At 53.4% G+C, this 19,011-nt stretch overlaps 1 protein-coding gene across 4 annotated transcripts in view; it reads left to right on the top strand.

Annotated features, from left to right (window-relative positions):
- Ksr1 (kinase suppressor of ras 1) overlaps positions 1-19,011 on the top strand; it is a 143,010-nt gene that overhangs the window by 107,195 nt on the left and 16,804 nt on the right. For 2 of the 4 annotated variants that reach the window (XM_013152174.3, XM_005003586.4), the window contains exons 5-15: positions 264-268; positions 2,914-2,974; positions 4,359-4,442; positions 5,827-5,888; positions 5,981-6,087; positions 9,056-9,224; positions 11,241-11,282; positions 13,425-13,479; positions 14,019-14,067; positions 14,772-15,151; positions 16,963-17,059. In XM_013152174.3, the coding sequence (XP_013007628.1) occupies positions 264-268; positions 2,914-2,974; positions 4,359-4,442; positions 5,827-5,888; positions 5,981-6,087; positions 9,056-9,224; positions 11,241-11,282; positions 13,425-13,479; positions 14,019-14,067; positions 14,772-15,151; positions 16,963-17,059 (1,111 nt within the window). The remainder of the gene's footprint in view (positions 1-263; positions 269-2,913; positions 2,975-4,358; positions 4,443-5,826; positions 5,889-5,980; positions 6,088-9,055; positions 9,225-11,240; positions 11,283-13,424; positions 13,480-14,018; positions 14,068-14,771; positions 15,152-16,962; positions 17,060-19,011) is intronic. The other 2 variants (XM_005003587.4, XM_023565058.2) reach the window with 1 other exon arrangement.

Raw genomic sequence — 19,011 nt, 5'->3', positions numbered from 1 at the left:
CAGAGCTTAAATTGGCTAATGTCTTAGAGTGTGCAGCCCAGGCTGTCGTTTCGAAGTCCCCTGGCGGGGCTCCTCTGGCCCTTCCTGTTGAGGAAATGTCCCCATAGAGATCACAGGGCTCCTACAGTCAGCCAGCCTGACCCCAACCACGCCTCTGTTTTATGCCAGCTCCTTGCTTGCTCCTTCTCAGTGGGTAATATTCTAGGAACTGGCTGAGCCAGTGTGGTGACATAATCCCTCTCTCTCCTTTTTGTCTCTTTCAGGTTTGGTAAGAATGATTCATTTTTGGCCCCTCTGCCACTGGGAGTCCTGTTTGTGTCGCTGTCCTCATCAGGGGTGGATTCTTTGAACCTGTCTTGGCCTGCTTGGCCTTTCCATAGTCCGGAAGCAGAGGCACTGGTGACCACGGCAGGAAGTAGCTCTGACACAGGTGGCCTTAAAACGCAGCCGGCCCCAGCCCAGCGGCGGCTGCTGTCTGGGAAGTAGAGGCCCGGAGAGTGTCATGGTGCATGGCAGCTCTGTGAGGAGCCCTGTTTCCTCCTTGTATCCTTACAGTGACCTCTGGGCTGCCAGGTAAAGCAGTGCTGCTGGGAGGAAGGTGCCCTCTGGCCAGTTTAGGGGTCACAAGTTGTCCTCTGAGTCCTCTGGATCTTGTCACTAGGAAAGGGACATTACTAGACATTACTAGAGGCAGCTCTGAATTACAGGGTTCAGATGTCCCTCTGGGAGAAGAGGTGGAAGCTTAGGTAATCCTGGACCTCCATTTCCCCACCCGTCACCTCCAGATTGGGCACAGGGTCTCCTTTTTGGGGGGAGACAGTACTGAAGAGTGAACAGACCCAACGCTTCCTATGTGACAGTCAAGCTCTGTACCAACTGAGCTGTATCCACAAGGCTTTTTATTTTGTTTTGAGACAGGGTCTTGCCAAGTTCTTCAGGCTGGCCTTGAACTTGTGATCTTCCTGCCTCAGCCTCCAGAGGAGTTGGAATTACAAGCATGGACCTCTGGGCCTGGTTGGGAACTAGATCTTGCACATGCTATACTGGAGTCTGCTTTTAATTAAGTGGAAATGCAAGAGCACCTGGGGTTTCTCTTTGCCTGAGAAAATGGCAGCATATTTTCCTACCATGCGTGGCTAGCTAAAGAGACTGGGGTCACTGTGGGGAGGTTTAGGGAGGAGAGGGATTTAGTAGGCAATGACTCACTGAAGGAAGCTGCTGTTGGGACCCCAGGGAGATGTGGGATGGAAAGGGGAACACTTGTGCCCCACTCTCCCTGGGGGATTTGCAGAAATGCCAGGACCCTTAGCAGAGCCAGCCTCTCCCTCCCTGGGACAGCCCGGACCTTGTCCTCCTTTGCCTTGGTAACATGGCTCCGGCACCACGGTGAGGCTCTCAGGCCTTCAGGGTCAGTGCTCCTAGCCAGCTCCGATAGCCAGCACACCTACCACATGGGCCGTCTCACCTCCCCGCTGGTGCCCGGGGCCCGTGTTACAAGTCCGGTAACTGCTGAGCTGGGCACTTGAAGTCTCTCATTCCCAGTATCCATTTTGGCAGCTGCCCTTCTGAGAGCTGGGTGTTTGGATGGCCTTGGCTGCTGACTGGGATGGAGTGGCCTGAGGAGGAAGTCAGAGGTGGCAGCTCCGTGGCAGATGTGCCTGAGAGCTACAGGTGATAGAATGGTGGCATCCTATTTATCACAAGGTTGGCAGAGGGCCTTTTGTCCTGGTCGCCAGTTCTTCCAGCCTTCTCCCAGGGCATTGGGATGCTGGTGCTTGGCCTTAGGTGACCCAGCACTTCGTGAGTGCCAGTTATTCAAGGATGGAGGAGTGGACCCCCTTGGGAGGCACATTCATTCAGGGGACCCAAGAGGACCACAGATCACTCAAGCGTTGTCTTCCTGCACTTCCTGGGTCACAGGTCCCTGGGCTTGGGAGGAGAAAGGGTGGGGAAGGGGGCTTGAGTTGGTTATGCGGGGGCCCTGGGTGGGTAGAGACCATGTCTGGCATTCACCTGCTGTCCAGTCCTTTTCTGCCCATAAACACTGGGGCTGCCTGATCTTAGGGGGAGCCCCAGGATCCCTCCAGCGAGAAAGGCTGAGGGCATGTTGAAGGCCATAGCCCTTCATTCAGCAGAGAGAGAGAGAGAAGGTGTCTGAGACGTCCCCAAGGCCCTGACTGCAGTGCTCCTGGGCCTGGCCATGTCCTTACTGTTCCTGCCAAGAGTTAGCAAGGATGGCTGTCAGAGAAAGGTTTTGTAGGGGCTCGGGCAGGGAGAGCAGGGTTGAACTATATAGCTGAGCAGCCTTGTGCCCTGTGCCTGAACTCAAGCTTGTAACACCTAATAAGCAGTAGCAGAAACAAGCCATGAAAGACTGGTGTGTCTCAGAGAGGATGAGACCGAGCATGGGGAACTTTTCTCACCTTTGCACTCCTTTGGGGGTTGTTTTTTTCTTTTTCTTTTTTGGTTTTTGAGGCAGGGGCTGAGGGTGTATTCCAGGTTGACCTTGAACTCATTCCTTAGGATTCTCCTGCTTCAGCCTCCTGAGTGCTGGGATTACAGTCATGTGTACTGCTTTTTTTTCTTTTTTGTTTTGCCTTTCCTTTTTCCTTTTTTTTGTGGACGTCTTGAGGCTGCCTCCACCAAGGGGAAACCTGCAGTGTCCCAGACTGAGCATCTGGAGAGGCCCTGCAGGTGCTGTGGCCATGGCTGGAGAGCAAGCTGGTGCGTGGGTGACCGTGTCACTCCCCTGCCCTTACTGGCCTGCCCTTGTTTCGGTGGAGCTTGGCTCAGTTTTCTGGTGTGTGACCCGCACACCCCATTTGGCCTGTGGCCTCTGAACTGGAAGGTGCCAGACAAACTTCCCAGACAGACCTTCCTCCAGCGTGCCCAACCCGGCCTCTTTCCTCACAGATCTCTCCCATGGATCCCCACAGATGGTACGAAGGGACATTGGGCTCTCGGTGACACACAGGTAGGTCTGGGTAGGGACTGTGCGGGGTGCTGGGAGGCCCACTGCCCCAGGCAGTCTACCTGGTCACTGCCTACCTGTCTCCCCCGCCAGCCACCATAGAGCCTTGCTCATCCCTCCTGGGGTCTTTTCCTCATCACTGCTTATACCTGTAGAGACAGGCTTAAAGGGACTCCCCATTAGGGACCCCCACTCAGCAGCCTCTGCCCAAGTGCTTGGGAGGCCGTGTGTGCTGACCACAAGGATCCGCGTGGACAGCCAGAGGACAAGGCCTTGGGATCCCCGTGCTCTCGCTGCCCCTGTTAGAAGTTGTTGAAAGCACAGCCGGAGCTCAGTCATTGCTTGGACTGCTGTTTCCCCGGGACTGTGAGCTTTCCCTCGGCCACGCAGAGGCTGGCCTGCAGTTCTGCTGGAGGGAGCCCTGGCCCCTGAGGACTGAGTAACCGTAATCCACGGTTACAGTGCCGTGTGCAGCAGTGAACCCGGGGCGGGCAGGGACCTCTGGTTGGAACGCTGTCCAGGCTGGGATCCTGTACACCAGAGCCTCCAGGGCACCCGCAGACAGCTGGTGAGGCCCGTCACCTGCCCTTTCTGCTCCAGTTTCCTGCGTGAGAGGCCAGGATCTGCCTAATTCCTGGGGGCGTTCATAATTCTGATGGGTTGCAACCTCCTCCGCGAGTACTATTCATGCTGCTTCTGTTGTGCATACGATACACTACGCTTTTAAAAGATCCTTTCTCCAAAAATAAGCTGTGTGCCCTTAGGCCTTCCTGCCTGTGCAGTGGCCTTCGTTTCTGGAGGACACCAGCTACTCCAACCCCATCCTTCTTGCAGTCTATCGTTCATTTTTCAATTGTTTAGCCTTTGGACTGAAAATACATTCCTACATTCAAAATGCATGTGGTTGAAAAGAGATAAAAGTGTCCCCCACCCTCTTTCCCCAGGCTCCTGAGTTTTCCCTTTGGCTTCCGCAGTCTCTGCTGTGTCCTTTGAGAAGTAATTTATATAAACAAGTACATGTGTATATTTTCCTTTCTTTTTTCATACAAGTTGGATATAATATGGGCATCGTCACCCTTTTTGCAGTCTCGTGGTTTGTGCAGAATGGCTTGTTCATACACCCGCCACTCTGGGCGGTGTCCGTGGGGTGGATTCCTGGGACAGGAATCCCTGGGGCAGACTGGGGAGTTTGATTGATCTTTCCAGATTGGGAGCCTTGAGGATGTAGGCAGTGATGACCTTGTGGCTGAGCAGACTGAACACCTGTGGAGAGGCCGTGGTCCCCGGAGAAAGCTGTCAGACTCTGGGAGGCAGTCAGCTCTCCTTGCGCCCCTGGAAACCCTTTTGTGACAGGCTGGGGTCCCACACGCATGTTTGTGTCCCGCAGGTTCTCCACCAAGTCCTGGCTGTCGCAGGTCTGCCACGTGTGTCAGAAGAGCATGATGTTTGGAGTGAAGTGCAAGCATTGCAGGTGCCTGGCGAGGGTGGGAGGGCACAAATACTTTCAGTTTCACAACAGTCTTCCTACTTTATTCCTGGCCTTCTCAGAGGAGTTCCTGTCAACCCCCTATTCATAATCTCACTCGGCATACTGGGGTGATCCGATCAGGCCTTTCTAGAGGAGATAAAGTGAGGTACTACTGGAGGAAAAGAATATTTGAGATGGGCTTTGAAGGATGAATAGAAGTTTACCCAGGTAGACCACAGGAGAAAGAATTCAAAAACAGGAAATCAGGTACTAGTATGAGAATTTTAGCCTTACATTTTAGCACGTAGGTGGGAAATGGGGACAGGCATGGTAAAAACATTTGATAAATGGTCAAAATGAGAATATAGATTCTGTAATCTTCTAGCTTTTTTGTCCTGATAGCATTGTGGTTTCTAGTGAAAAGAACAAAGATGGGGGACAGTGGACGGGAGGAGGGAGGGGAAGCAGTCAGACAGTTGCTGTTCGGGTGCCCTTGCTTTACAGAGATGGCCCTGCAGTCTTGGTTCCTGTCCCACATTACCCCTGCGTTGCTGTGTGACGTGGGGTACTGTGCTTGCCTTTTCTGGGTGACTTTGTATTCATCTTTACATCTGGGAAGAGGAGTCCATTGCGATTGCTCCAAGACTTGAGTTCCGGGCTTGACTTGGACCTTGGGCCCCCCATTCCAGTTGTAGGGGGTGGGTCCTGGATGGCGAGCTGGGTGGACCCTGTTCCTCATGACTCCTGACCTCCTAGGAAGCCCCAGAGTTTTCTCTCCAGTGGCCCCTGGCCATTTGACTTCGGGATGTAGTGGGGACAAGCAGCTCCCATTCTGGGGTGGTGAGTACAGGCTCCCCTAAGCTCCATGCTGCCCTACAGCTGCAGCCAGATATTGCTGGGGCAGCAGCTGCCAGCCCATTTCGTTGATGCCAGCAGCGAGACTTGGTGCAGGAGGCAGGGACCTGGAGGAGAGCCCAGCCCTGGCCGATCCTGGGCTGCCACGGGGCCCCTGGGATCCTTCGATAATGTAAATAGTCTCCTACTTATTAATATTAATAATCCTCTCCCTTCATGGGTGTGTGTGTTGAGTTTAGATCTGTCTGGAGCTTTCTGACAGCAGTGGAAGGGTTCTTTTTTCTTTCTTCTTAGGAGGCAGAATAGATGTCTGTGCTCAGAAAGTTAAAGTGGCCATAGTGCAGGCTGCTGTGTCCAGAAGTCACCCACCCAGCAGACGGTGGCCTCACTGAAATGTGGCACTCACGTCTGTTGAGAGCAGAGCGTTGTGGGAATGAGGTGGTCACAGTGAACGCTGCACAGAGCCCCCTCCCCCGCAGTGCCCGGCGGCTTTCTGGACCCCTGGCCTCGCTGACTTCGTCTCCCTTGCCAGGTTGAAATGTCACAACAAATGCACCAAGGAAGCCCCTGCCTGTAGAATCTCCTTCCTGCCACGTGAGTGCCGGCCTCTCCTCTGCCTCCAGGAATCGGGGTGACTTTTCTTCCGTGTGATCTGCCCCCTGCTGATGGGCCCCCCTTTCATTCAGTTACCAGGCTGCGGAGAACAGAATCTGTCCCCTCGGACATCAACAACCCAGTGGATAGAGCCGCTGAACCCCATTTCGGAACCCTCCCCAAGGCACTGACAAAGAAGGTATATGGGCAGTCACCCTAAAGTTCTCGCCGCCCTGGAATTCCTTCCTAGAAAGTGCCCCTCAGAGCAGGCAGGCTTGGTGGGGGAGCAGGACAGGATACCACTGTCCTTAGCCATTTAGTAGGCTTCACTTTTATGTCCAAATTGCAGTTCCATAGCCATGGGCCCCATGCCCTTTCCCGCTCTCTGAGGAGCGTTTCCTGAGCCCTTACTCTGTGCCAGGAGCTTTTCCCGTCATAACTCGTGACCCTGGAGTAATTCCAGAGAACACAGACTGGTGTCATCTTTATTTTATAGATGGGGAGACTGAACCGCAGGATCCCCTGAAAGCCAGTTCCTCACAGAGCGGCTTCTTGCTTCTTCACCTGCCAGAGGGCTCCAGCAGCCCCCTGGTGGCCTCTCTGATGTAGACATTCACAAGGGACCACTCTTGGGGACTCAATCACCCACAAAGCCTACCTCCCAATCCTGTCACTTGGAGGCCAGGATTCCCACATGGAGGCTTTCAGGATATAGACATTTAGCTCTGGCAGGTCCACAGCCCTGGATGTGAGCCTCTGCTCTTCCCTGCTTTTGTTTCTGCGACCTTGAGTGAGCTGTGTGACCTTCCCCAGCTTCATAGTTTGTGAAGTGGGTGTAACACATGGTGTGGGGCGAGGTGCCCTGTGATCCCTCAGCCTGTCCACAGACAGGTGAGATTTCTTGGCACCTCCCATTGCCCACACTATTATAGCCCTGTTGCGGCCCTGTCCTCTCTCACCCTGTCCTCTCCTCTCTACCCCTCATTCCCCATGTTTCACACTGTCCTCACACACCTGCACTTTCTGGCGACCCTTCACACCCTGGCACTTGCTCCTCTGTCCCCACCCTCCTGGATAGTAGCTCAGCCCTCCTGTGGGTTCCTCTGGGTCCATCCAGAGCCTGTCTCTCCTGGCCTCCTGCATACACCTGCTTGGCACTAAGGCCTGGTGGTGCCAGTGGTCTCTCCCACGTCACTTGGGCAGTGGCCTGGTCTTGTCATTCCAGTGTCTTGTTCAAGCTCCTGTTGCAACACAAGTGAGCAGGTGCTAGGACAGTGGCTGAGGGCAGTGGATCCATCCCACACCTCCTAACTTCTCTAGCCACCTTTGCCCTCTGCCCTCCATTGGCTTTGGCACAGATGCCCCGAGAAGGCCTGGTGACGCTGTCTTGGTCTCTGATGCCTGCCTTGGTCCTCGGCACACACTGGCCATGGAGTGCTATGTTATATTGAGGATTGAATGGATGAGTGACCCAGTGATGCAGCGGGTGCTGCCCCTGTATTACAGATGACAATGTGTGGCTCAGGAAGGCTGGGCCATTTGTCCAAGGTTACACAGGTGCTAAGAGGAGGAGCTGTGGTCCAGCTTTCCCCTATGACCAATCTGCTGCCTTGGCACAGGCCTGACCCCACTGATGGGACTGGGTGAGAGTCTCCAGCTTTGGAGCATGAATGGAAGAGGGTGTTCTCAGTGGATCCAGCCTCCCTTCTTTAGCTGGCACCATGCAGGGTCAGCTGTCCCTGGTCAGTGAGGTCCACTGCCCCAGTTTTGGTGGGTCCCAGAGTGCATACCAAGAGGTGCATACCTCTTGAAGCATTCCAGACCTGCAGAAGAGAAACCCTTAAACTTACTCATTTGATTCTTTTGGTGAAAGAATTCCTCTCCCATCCCCAGGGCCTGGGAACCCTTAGTCAGGTCCAGGCCCCTGCCCAACAAAGAAGGCCCAGTCTTCTCTACACTGCCCATTTGGCCTTGTTAGACTCTGTCTTGCTGCTGGGACAAAATACTTGACATCCAGAATTAAGGAAGGCAAGGTTTATTTAGCTCAGTTTGTGGAGGTTTCAGTCCGTAATCAGTTGGCTCTTGAGGCAGGTGGCCTGGCATAGGGGCAAAAATTCAAGGCAGAAGAGAAAAGAAGCAACAAGAGCAAAAGATGGCGTAAGGTGGGGGAAGCAAGCCTCTATCCCTTTTTATATTGTGAACAGGCTTCTCCTCACCCCAGAGGGTTTAGCAATCACACCATCTAATTTCCCTCCTCTTGCACAGGCTCAGGATGTTTACCAAGTGAGGACCCTGGCTCCCTGCTGAGTCCTTAATTAAATTTACACACTTCTCAAGTTGACACACTGTATCAACTGTAACAGCCCCCCCACCCCACCCCAAGCTACTGTGGGGCCGGTTCCCAGGTCTGGAAGAGTGGAAGAGGCATTTGTTAGTTACCTTGGGGATCATGCTTGCTTTTGCTTGCAAAGGAAACATTTTAAGTTGGAACAGGGCCAGACCAGCTGGGATATCTAAAAGCTTTGTTCTAGCTCAGGTATCTGCAGTCCTCTAGGATGGAAGATAGCACCAGCCCAAGACATTGTCTTCATTAGCGTTTTGCAGTTTAATACAAGCTCTGAGAGTCCCCAGTACTTTGAACACAACATCTGCAAAGACAAGGACCGTACATAGATAGACCTAGCTCACTGTGTGTGTCTCTAGCAGAATGTCCTACGCGTGTAGTAGACATTTTGTAAACATTTGTCAGAGACTGAACTAAGTTCTTTAAAAAAGCCTCCATGTGCCTGGCTCAAAAGTCCAGGCAGGCACTGGAGTGACACACTATCAGCAAACTACCTGTAGATGTCCACAGTGGACAGTCAGTAGCTGGATGCCCTGGGGAAGGGTTGCAGGGAGCTGAGGGAAGATGAGGAGGAGCATGGTCCTCACGGGTTTGGGAAGTATGTTTGCGGGGAGGGAAGATAAACAGTCTAGTTCTCTAGGACGGGGCCTTTACATGCCTGTTTCCTCACATATTAGAATTGGAAGATCCCCGAGCTGGGCCACAGCCCGGCCCCTAAGGGCCTGTGGACTGAGCTGCTCCCTGATGGGCGGGAAGGGCCCCATGTGGAGGCAGCTGGCCGCACTGCCCCGCCCTGCCTACTTTCACATCTCTGGTCTTGCAGGAGCACCCTCCAGCTGTGAACCACCTGGACTCCAGCAGCAACCCCTCCTCTACCACGTCTTCCACGCCCTCTTCGCCAGCGCCCTTCCCAACGTCGTCCAACCCGTCCAGTGCCACCACACCCCCTAACCCCTCACCCGGCCAGCGGGACAGCAGGTTCAACTTCCCAGGTACCACCTAGATGCTCCCAGATCCTTCTCAGCAGACCCTGCGGGTTCTGGATTACACACTTCCACTGTAGCTCTGAGGCTGATGCTGCTGTTGGACTCGCTGCATGGATGGGAATACTGAGGTTCAGGGAAAGGAAGAGGCTTACCCTGGGTTACACAGGTTGTAAGTGCCAGAGCCAGGATCAGACACAAGTCCTGCCACCCAGCCTGAGTTCTTGGCCTAATCTTTGTACTGTGCTATGCGGGGGATGGGTGGCTTCTGTCACTCTTTGGTGTTTGGCTGCTGGGCTCAGCTGGTGTGGCAGGCAGCATAGGGATTAGGCCTGGGAGAGCATGTTGCTGCCTGCCTGCTTGGTGATTGGGACAGCCTTTCAAAGAAGACCTCTCCCTTCCTCTCTGTAAACCAAGGAGACCATATAAAGTTACAGTCGGGGGCCCCACTGTGCGGAGGACTCTTTAAGTCCCACAGGAGCACAGGTGGGGCACACCTGAACCAGACTTCTGACCTCTGCTGCCACAGACAGCCCCAGGTCCCTGGGGTCTATGGGAGGCCAAGAGGCCAGCCTCTCCTTCACTCTGTGACCTGGGGTGTCGCACCCCCGCTGAGGAGCAGAGTAGCCACTCACTTGCGTTGAGACTGAGCACGGCCTTGATCTCCCAGGATGCTCCTTGCTTTCATCTTAGCCCTCAGTGGCTTCGATTTGCTGTCCCAGAGGAGGAGGGGTGGCTGGGACCCAGACCCTCTGTCCTGTCCCTCCCATGGCGTATAGGTAAGGACCTGCTGCTGGATGTTGCAGTTCCAGGCCTGGGGTGGGGGGACAGAGGTCTCTTGTGCTGGGCCGTCTGCTTGGGGACACACACAGCCCGCAGCAGGCCAGCCTGCCTGTCAGGGCCCTAATCACCAGGGTCCCAGTGATTCTTTTTGGTAGTGGTGAGAGATTAAATTTGTAGGGCTGTTTCTTTTCTGCTTGTTCCTTTGCCTTAACATGCATGTGCTGGCTCCTGAGGGCTCCGTGCCCCATCCTTCCCTGTGATTCAGTAATGGCTCCTTTATTAACCTTCTATCTCCTTCTGCTCTGCCATTACGGTCCCTTTTGCTAACCCACTTGGTTTGGGTTTTTGTAAAACAAAGGACCTGTTTGAAAAACAACCACCATAGAAAGCCTTTTTTGGTGACATCAGCCAAACTGTGTCCACTTTCATTGATACCTCAGGAAGGAACTGGGCCCTCATTGTCCCCGTCAGAGAGCGCACGGAACATTGCGGCCAGGCCAGGTGGGGCAGGGCTGGGACAGCACAGCTGTGAGACCTCCTCCGGCAGCTCAGCCTTAGGGAGCCTTGCCTGTGACCTTCACCGTGCACCTGGGAAAGGTGGAATGCCCCTGTTTTGCATTGTGACAGCTGGAGAAGTTAGCTTGTGTCCCTAAGTCCCAGATCTCAGTATGTGGTGAAAGTGAGGTTAGAACCTTGTGTGCCCTGTCTGGCATAGTGGCACCTTGTGGTCTCGGCTACTCAGAAGGCCGAGGCAAGAGGACGGCTGCAGCCGAGGAGTTCAAGGCCAGCCTGGGCAACATAGCAAGACTTGTCTCAAAACTACAAGACAAAATAAATCCTTCTGTATCAGATTCCAGAAGCCCGGTGCATTCCTTATAAGAGATACATAGGGACGAGTTGATGTGGGGGCGGGCCGGTTGAAGCACTGCAGTGTCAAGATGGGCTAAAGAAGAGTCCTTGATGTAATTTGCTCTCAGGGCTCCTATGCATTTTCCAGAGCAGGGTGCTCCCTGCGCTTAGTAGCACCCTCTGGTCCTCCAGGGAAGCCCCCTTTACTCATGGGGCTCCAGCTCTCTCCCTACTTCCTGCATGGCTCAGCCTGTCGTTGCTGGGCCCACCAGGGGCCAGGCATTGGGGTGGGGCTGCCCTAGCCCGGTAACCGGGTCCCTCCTTCCCAGCCACGCATCCTCTCCCTCGCTGCATCTGCCACTGTGTGTGACTCACCCCCTCTTCTCTTTAAAGCTGCCTACTTCATTCATCATAGACAGCAGTTTATCTTCCCAGGTGAGTCCTCTGCATGGTCCCACTAACTGCCCCTTGCAGTGACCTCTCCACCCAACCCACCTGGGTGCCCTTTCCCTGGTGCTTGAGTCCATGGTGTTGGCAGGGGGGCAGGGCAAGTCCTGGAGGTGGGCCCCTTAATGACCATGCCTTGCTGGGAGGGACCTTGGCATCCATCCTGTGCTACCTCTCGAAGAGACCCCTGGCAGCTTTTTCAGCCCCGTTGCCAAGTGGTGGCAGAAGCAAGTAGCACCAGAACCCAGGTTTGCAGAGAAGGGAGAGGAGAGGGCTTTTTGCTGATGTTCCATGAGCATCTGTCACCATATCCTCCTCCCCTACATAAGGATGGGGCGCCTGTCCTGTGTCTGTGGACTTTGCCTTTCCAAGCCTTACTGCACAGCACCCCCTGCTGGCTGTCATGGCAGAAAATTTAGCAGGAAGAAACAATTCTATAAGACAAGCATCCGTTCCCTGCCACAAAAATTGTTTCCATTTGACCAGCCTTTGTGGCAGCCTTTGCATTTGACCGTATTCCTGCCCTTTGAAGGAATTCATTAGGTCATTTCTTCCTTTTTTTTTTCCTTTAGCCAAAGGCGACAAGCATGATTCCTTTGACTAAAACTGTAGTTTATTGTTTCTTTCCCCTTGAGTTAAACAGACAGTCTTGAAGTCAGTGTTTTGGTTATTCCAGGTTTTCTTCTTCCCCAGATCTGAGTTAAGGACCTCACCTGGAGCATTTGTGAGTCTCTATCCGTATAGCTGTGTTCAAGCCTGTGCTGGCTGGTGACAGTCAGGATCTGGTCTCTGCTCAGTGGTTCCTCTGTGGACAGCTGGGCTGCTGCCGTGGTTCCCCCAGAACCTCCTTGCCTACCAGCTCTGGACTGTGTATGAGACACACCCTTCCCTCCTCTGGAAGGTCCATTTTTCCCTAAAGCTGTCTCATGGAAGGCGGAAGGATGTTGTCTTAAAGCAGACGTAGACTCGTGTTAGAGCAGGATCACAGTATGTGCTTCACTTTTAGGAAAGGATGGGATCTGTGAAGGATTTGCCTTCCCACCTGCAGCACTTTACTCCCTGGACCCCAATTCCCTGGCCCCCAGGCTGTTTGTCTTCTGTGGAGACATTTAGAAGTGGGGTGGGTGGAAATGCCAGGCTGCCCATGGCAATCTGGATACCCTGTGGCAGAGTCTGGGGAGACTTCAGCAGAGGCTTATGAGGTCTGAGGTCCCCTGGAACTGCACAGGATGGCGGGCACGTGAGTGCATTGCCCTGATAAGATTCTAGCAGATTGTCAAAGTCTGTGAAGGCTTAGACATGGGAACTTCTGGTTCTGATGCCCTTCAGGGGCAGCTTTGGAGAAACGGGAAGGGAAAGGGCAAGGGAGGTTTTCATGGCCGAGCAGAGAGGGTGTTTATCCAAGGCAGGAGAGCGACTGCTATTGCCCAAGCTCACTTTTTAGCTTTCTTTATGTGTTCAGGAGTGAGGAGTCCGGCCCGCCCCCAGGGCCACCAGTCTTACAGCACCCAGCCCTTGTAGCACTGGGGTGACTGACTATCCATTCAGGTTTTGCTAGGCAGGCAGGGGTGTTAAAGTGCTAAGGACCCTACCCAGGGGCCTGGCTTAGCCTCCCAGCCTGGGACAACCCAATCCTGAATACAAGCCAGGAGGGTTGCTCTGCAAATTCCTAGCAGTTGCACCAGGTGTCATTGAGGAACCTGCGATTTCTGCTACCAAGTGTCCCTATTTTCAAGAGTTGCGACAGCCATCCCTGCCTTCAACTAGAGGAGCCTCCACAACTAGAGGGTGGCTCTGACCGCCCTTCCCTTCAGTGTAGCCCAGCTGGCTTTTGCTGCTTGCTGTGTGGAATTTTAGGCAACCTGGAAGTGGTGTTGACCGAGGAGACCCTCCCCACCTTACCCATGTGAGCCTCTTCCTGGGACAGAGCAGTGTGGACGGAAGAAGAGCCTTGGGGGCTGAGTTCATGTCTGCTTTAGGGGTTCAGCGCAAGCTGGTCCCTGTGGGAGTGGCCTGGAGAATAAGGACAGCTACCCAGAGAGGAGCGATTTTCTCCTTTTGGGCAGGTGCGGGCTCTCGGGTCTGGGAAAAGTAGCCTCACACTTTGTGTTTGTGCTTTGTTGTCTGCAGACATTTCGGCCTTCCCACAGGCAGCACCGCACCCTGAGGCCGCCGAGAATACCCGGTAGGAGTGCCAAGTGCCCCTTCTCTACCTGGGGACCTGTTGAGATCAAACCCAAATCCCCAGCTGCCTCCCAGCCCCACCCTTCCATCTCTGACCCTCCCACCTAGGGAGCCCCTCCTCCATGGCAGGCTGGCCTGAGCCCTTGACTTGGGCTCCTCGGGCAGTCTTCTGCCCGTCCCTAGTGTACAGCCAGCCCAGAGAGGCTGAGTTACATGAACAAGGTCACACAGCAAGGAAGCAGTAGAGGCCTCAGAGACAAGCCTGTTGGATCCTGAGGCCTGTGTGTGTGCTCTGAACGCCTGGGCCACAGTGTCAAGTGAAAGGGCCTTGGTAACTCAGCCTGGGAAGAAGGCTGAGGCCGGAGCAAGGGTGGGTGTGGTCCCCCCCCCCCCCCGCCTGTCCCCATGGCATCCACACTCCCTTGCCCACAGCCAAGTGGCTCACAGCATAGGTCCAGGCTTGGCAACCTTTGCCTCCATCCTGCCTCGGGAGCCCCTGCCCAGCCCTGGATCTCCTGATAGAGCCTGTTTTACTCTTAGGCCAGATGAGCAGCAAAAAGCCGAAGTGATGGAGGCTCAGCAGGCGGAGGTGAGTGTGGGTGCTACAGCTGAGTCTTCAGGCAGCTGTTGCTATCTCCTGGAATGTGGGAGGTCTACAGAGGGAGGGGCGCCTGGGCCCAACAGGGGTCTTCTGGTGCCAGTGCACAGTGTGGCACAGTAGGGCCAGAGCAGCCACACTGCCTCCTTGGCTTCTGTTTCTGAGCTAAATGAAGTTCTCAGTCCTTACTCTGGCTCAGACTCACGCCATCTGTCTAGCACTTTCCTGTGCTGTCAAAACTTCCCAGGCGATTCTGATGAAAGCCAGCGTCAAGAATCACTATCAGGATGTTTGAACTGAGCCTGGATTGCTGCTGTGCATTGTAGCTTGTGGGATGTTTCTCTGCCTGGAGGAGAGTCTGGAGCTGCTTAAACAATGGAAGACCAGGACAGGAAATGCAGTTAAGGTCTTCCACTGCTGGGTGGTCAGGGCTAAATGATTAGATGTTGCTCTTGGGTAGATCTTGAGCATTAGTGGGATAGGAGCCTGTGGCAATGACCTGGGCCAGGACTATTTTGTGCATGAAGATACCGAGGTCTGGAGACACTGAGTGACCTGCCTGCTGTCCATAGCAAGCCAGTGCAGAGCTGTGTCTAGAGTCCAGCTTTCAGATATGAGCCTCTCCTCCTAGCCTGGCTGGGGCTCCACGGAGGGAAAAGAGGAGCTTGACCTGTTCATTCCTGCTTTCCTTCCAGGCTGAGGAGCCAGAGGCTGGCAAGTCAGAGGCAGAAGATGACGAGGATGAGGTGGACGACCTGCCGAGCTCCCGCTGGCCCTGGCGGGGCCCCATCTCCCGCAAGGCCAGCCAGACTAGTGTGTACCTGCAGGAGTGGGACATCCCCTTCGAGCAGGTGGAGCTGGGTGAGCTCATCGGGCAGGGCCGCTGGGGCCGAGTGCACCGTGGCCGCTGGCACGGCGAGGTGGCCATTCGCCTGCTGGAGATGGATGGCCACAACCAGGACCACTTGAAGCTGTTCAAGAAGGAGGTGATGAACTACCGGCAGACACGGCACGAGAACGTGGTTCTCTTCATGGGCGCCTGCATGAACCCTCCCCACCTGGCCATCATCACTAGGTAAGCAGCCCTGGGTCCGGTCACCCTCCCGGGGAGCCCTCCAGAGTGTGCAAGTTTTCATAGAAAGAGGTACAAAGAAGAAAAAATGAGATGTAACGTCCTGCCTACATAACCCCACTGACGTTATAAACAAGTGAAATGCTGCTTCTCTGAGGATTCTTAGTTCCGTAAAAGGCACTAAGCAGAAATCAAGTCCCCTGCCAACTGGGCACTTGTCCCCAGAAGTGGATGTTGTAGATATCTTCATTCCCTCCATTAAAATAAAGTCTTTGCATGTGCTCAGAAAGTTTCCAACTATTCCTTTATGAAAACATTAAAAATCTTGCTGGTTCTTACCTTGTTTTTTCACTTGACTGTAGAGCTGGGGTCCTTCTGTTTTGGTTTTTTTTTTTTTTGGCAGTGGTGAGGATCGAACCCAGGTCCCTACACATATGAGGTGAGGGCTCTACCACTGAGCTACATCTCCAGCCCTTGATGTTTGATGTCCGTAGTCCATTTGTATCCTGGTGGCAAGTGCTCACTGTTTCACTTTCACCCTGCTTGTCTCTTCCTAGAGACAGTTTTGCCCATGGCATTTGTGATAATACTGTATACTTTTAAAGCTGAGAAAAATGATACGAGATCATTAGAGAAACGCTCAAATGTACATAGAAGTTGTAAGAAGAATCTGAAAATCACTTTAATGCCATTGAGCCAGGAGAGCCCTCATTAGCATTGTTCTGGGTTCTCTGTACCTGGGCCCTGTACTTTAAGAGAAAAAGACTTCTCTTTTCAAAGCAGTGAAGTGAGTAAAAGTTAACGTCTGTGTTTGTGAGTTTATCTGTGCAATAAGGAGCCAGCCCCAGAGCTCCAGAGCAGAATGAGATCACCAGGGTCTGTTGACCGGGGAGATAAAATTCCAGCCCAAAGCAGGACACGCTGATGCCCAGGAAGCCTGGCTGTGGCCACACTAGCCCGGCAACCCCAGCCTCCCAGCCCCTGCTGCTGCCCTCCACCCACCCATCCTCCTTCCTTTTCTTTCCCATTTCTTAAAAGATGGGAGTGAGTGATGTGTGGGTGTACATGTAATGAAAGAGCAAAGTGTTTGTTAACAAGAAAACTGTGTTTTAGAAACACGCTGAGGAAATGTGACACAGATTAGGAGACCATTGTTCCCTAGCTCTTGCCTCTTGGTTCTCAAAGTCTCTGAGGTGCCAAGAATCTTACTTCCAGGAGACTTTTCTTAAAAACTAGTCGTTCCCTAGGATGCCATAAACCAGCTTCCCTGCAAACAGGAACAGGAACCACACCCTGTCTGGGTCCTTCCTTTCCCTGGGATTTTTGAGTTGATACAGTTGGTGGTTCCAGAATGCAAGCCACCTTTCCCCTAATTGCTGTGATCCCCTGACAGCCATTCCAGGGTCTTGTCCCTTTTTTACACATGGCTTTATTAGGAAAGGAAAAAGCTCTAGGGCTTAAAAATGATAAAAGCAACAGTGATACTCTGTACAGTGAGCACTGGAGCCTTAATGTTACCTGGCAGTAGCTTTAAGAGACTGTTCTATCCATCCGAGTTTTGCTGCTTATGGTCCATCCTTGACCCCACTGCAGGGGGCCATGCAGGGTTTCAGGAAATCTAGTGGGACTGGGGTCCTTGCGTAGGTTAGGTGGGCCTGGGCCTTAGGTGGGGTATGTGTCTGAGCCCCAGCAGGAATGGGCATCGGGTTTGGTGAAGGACCGGCATGCTTTGTGGAGGACCTGCCAGGCGTGAGTGGGGACAGGGCCTCCCTGACCATGCCAGTCCCCGACTTGACTGAACATACCCTCAACAGCTTCTGCAAGGGGCGGACGTTGCACTCGTTTGTGAGGGACCCTAAGACATCGCTGGACATCAACAAGACGAGGCAGATTGCGCAGGAGATCATCAAGGTAAGGGGCACCCAGCAGCCAGAGGGCGGGTTTCTAGCTGCTCTCTGGTCCTTCCTCCTGTGTAGCCACATGTGTTGGGGTAGGGTGTGGCTACCTGCTCTACCTCTCCTAGATGGGGCTCTTCAAGGTGGGACCTCTCTGCTCCCCTGTCTGTCTTGTCTGCTCATAGCTGGAGCTCTTCACCTGCTTGGCATTGTTAGAATTGAGGAGAGAAACTCAGCTGGTTCTAAAAATAATCCAGCTCCTGGTCACACCAGCTGTGTGGTCTTGGCCAGGCTCCTTAGCCTCTCTGAGCCTTGGCTGTCTACCTTGTAAGATGGGGCTGCCAGCATTCTCTCCCTCATTGGATCAGTGCAGAAATAAGGTACAGTCATCTGTGGACGGCATTTGGCCCAGACCCAGCACTCAGTGAGATCTGTTAGGGTGCACATGGACACGGTGAAGTGGCATTTCCATTCCCGGGACACAGGGCCCAGGCTTTCTGTCTTGACGTTTGCAAGGCTGCCTTCCTGAGGGTAGATCCTCACGCCCAAATGCAAAGCCCCTTCATTTCTTCCATTATTTTAAAAAGTAATTAAATAAAAGTGAATTTATTTAGCAATAAAAAACCCAAATAAAAACTGAAAGACAAATGAATAGAAGTTCTTTTCTTTCCTTTTAAAAAATTACGTTGAGAGAAGCTGTTGTCTCTTCTCAGCTCCACCAAGTTTTTCCCCACCTGTCTTTCCTCCCTTTCCTTTCTCCTTCCTCCCTCCCTTCCCTCCTTTCCTTTCCCTTTCCCTTCCCCTCCCCTCTCCTCTTCCTTTCCCTTTCCTTTCTCCTTCGACTTACCCTCCCTCCCTCCCTCCCTCCCTCCCTTCCTTCCTTCCTTCCTTCCTTCCTTCCTTCCTTCCTTCCTTCCTTGATTTCCAAGTGGCATTTCTGTGCTGCTAAGCTAATGAATTAAACTTTGGAAAACTGAAGCCCAGAGGTGCCATTTCTGCCTTCACGGTGGTCCATCTTCTTTCAGAGGGGCCTGCGGAGGCTGTGGAATGTTTCTTCTCCAACTCCCACCCCAGGCTTGCTGACTCCTGCTCCCCTCCCTCCCCTCCCCTCCCTCAAGCCCTCTCCATCTCTGCAGCTGTGGGCACTGTGTGTTTTGGTGCTGACCACTGAGTCAGGGTGACGAGCCTTCAGGATGATTCTGGGCCCCAGAGATAAGTCACTAAAAGGTTTCAGAGCAGTGGAACCGAAAGCTGCCTCTCTACTGGCTTCTTTCCAACCTGCTGAGAAACCGTCCTCTCTCCTCCTGCCGGGGCCTAAGAGCTGCTTCCTTTATGGAGTTATCTGTGATGCTTTGTCTAAAAGAAAGAAAAGGGGCTGGGCCTCTGGTTAGAGGATTTATAACTTTTGGACCTGATAGAGGTACCTGTGGAATTCTGGAAAAGAAAAGAGTGTCCAGAACCAGCTGCTTACATCCTGTCCCTTTAAAGCTGCCCATTCAGGTTGTGGTACATGCTTTGAAAGTAAGGCTGAGGGCAGTACAGTGACTTGTGAGTTGGTTCCAGAGCTGCCCCTACTCTGCCCTCAGAGTCTGTGGCTCTGGCTGCTGGGGAAGGCTTAGGCCTTGGTTTGGTTTTGGAAAAGGGCGGACATTTTTGGAAGGACACTCTGGCATAGGAGACAAGAGTTTGGGAAAGAGCGCTCCTAGAGCTCCCTGGCCCATCACAAGGAGACAGCTTGCCACAGGCCTGAGGGGGTGGCCCCTCTTTCAGAGGACAATCTGTTTTGTTTAAATGGTTCCCAGTGCTATTGACCTACGGGCCCTGGCTCGTGCTGGGGCTGATTTCTGCTTGGTTCTGGCTTGTAGCTGACTCTGTTTCCTAAATGAGCATGTTTTTCACTAGTTGTCCCTTTTCCGCCCCTTCCCAGTAACCCCCTGTTAGCCAGGGACATTGCTGCATAAACTGTGA

Source organism: Cavia porcellus, unplaced genomic scaffold, assembly GCF_034190915.1.
Source record: "Cavia porcellus strain 051 isolate PalLab524CR breed Dunkin Hartley unplaced genomic scaffold, mCavPor4.1 scaffold_6, whole genome shotgun sequence".
Taxonomy (NCBI): Eukaryota; Metazoa; Chordata; class Mammalia; order Rodentia; family Caviidae; genus Cavia; species Cavia porcellus.
This window is presented reverse-complemented; position numbering and strand designations above follow the sequence as displayed.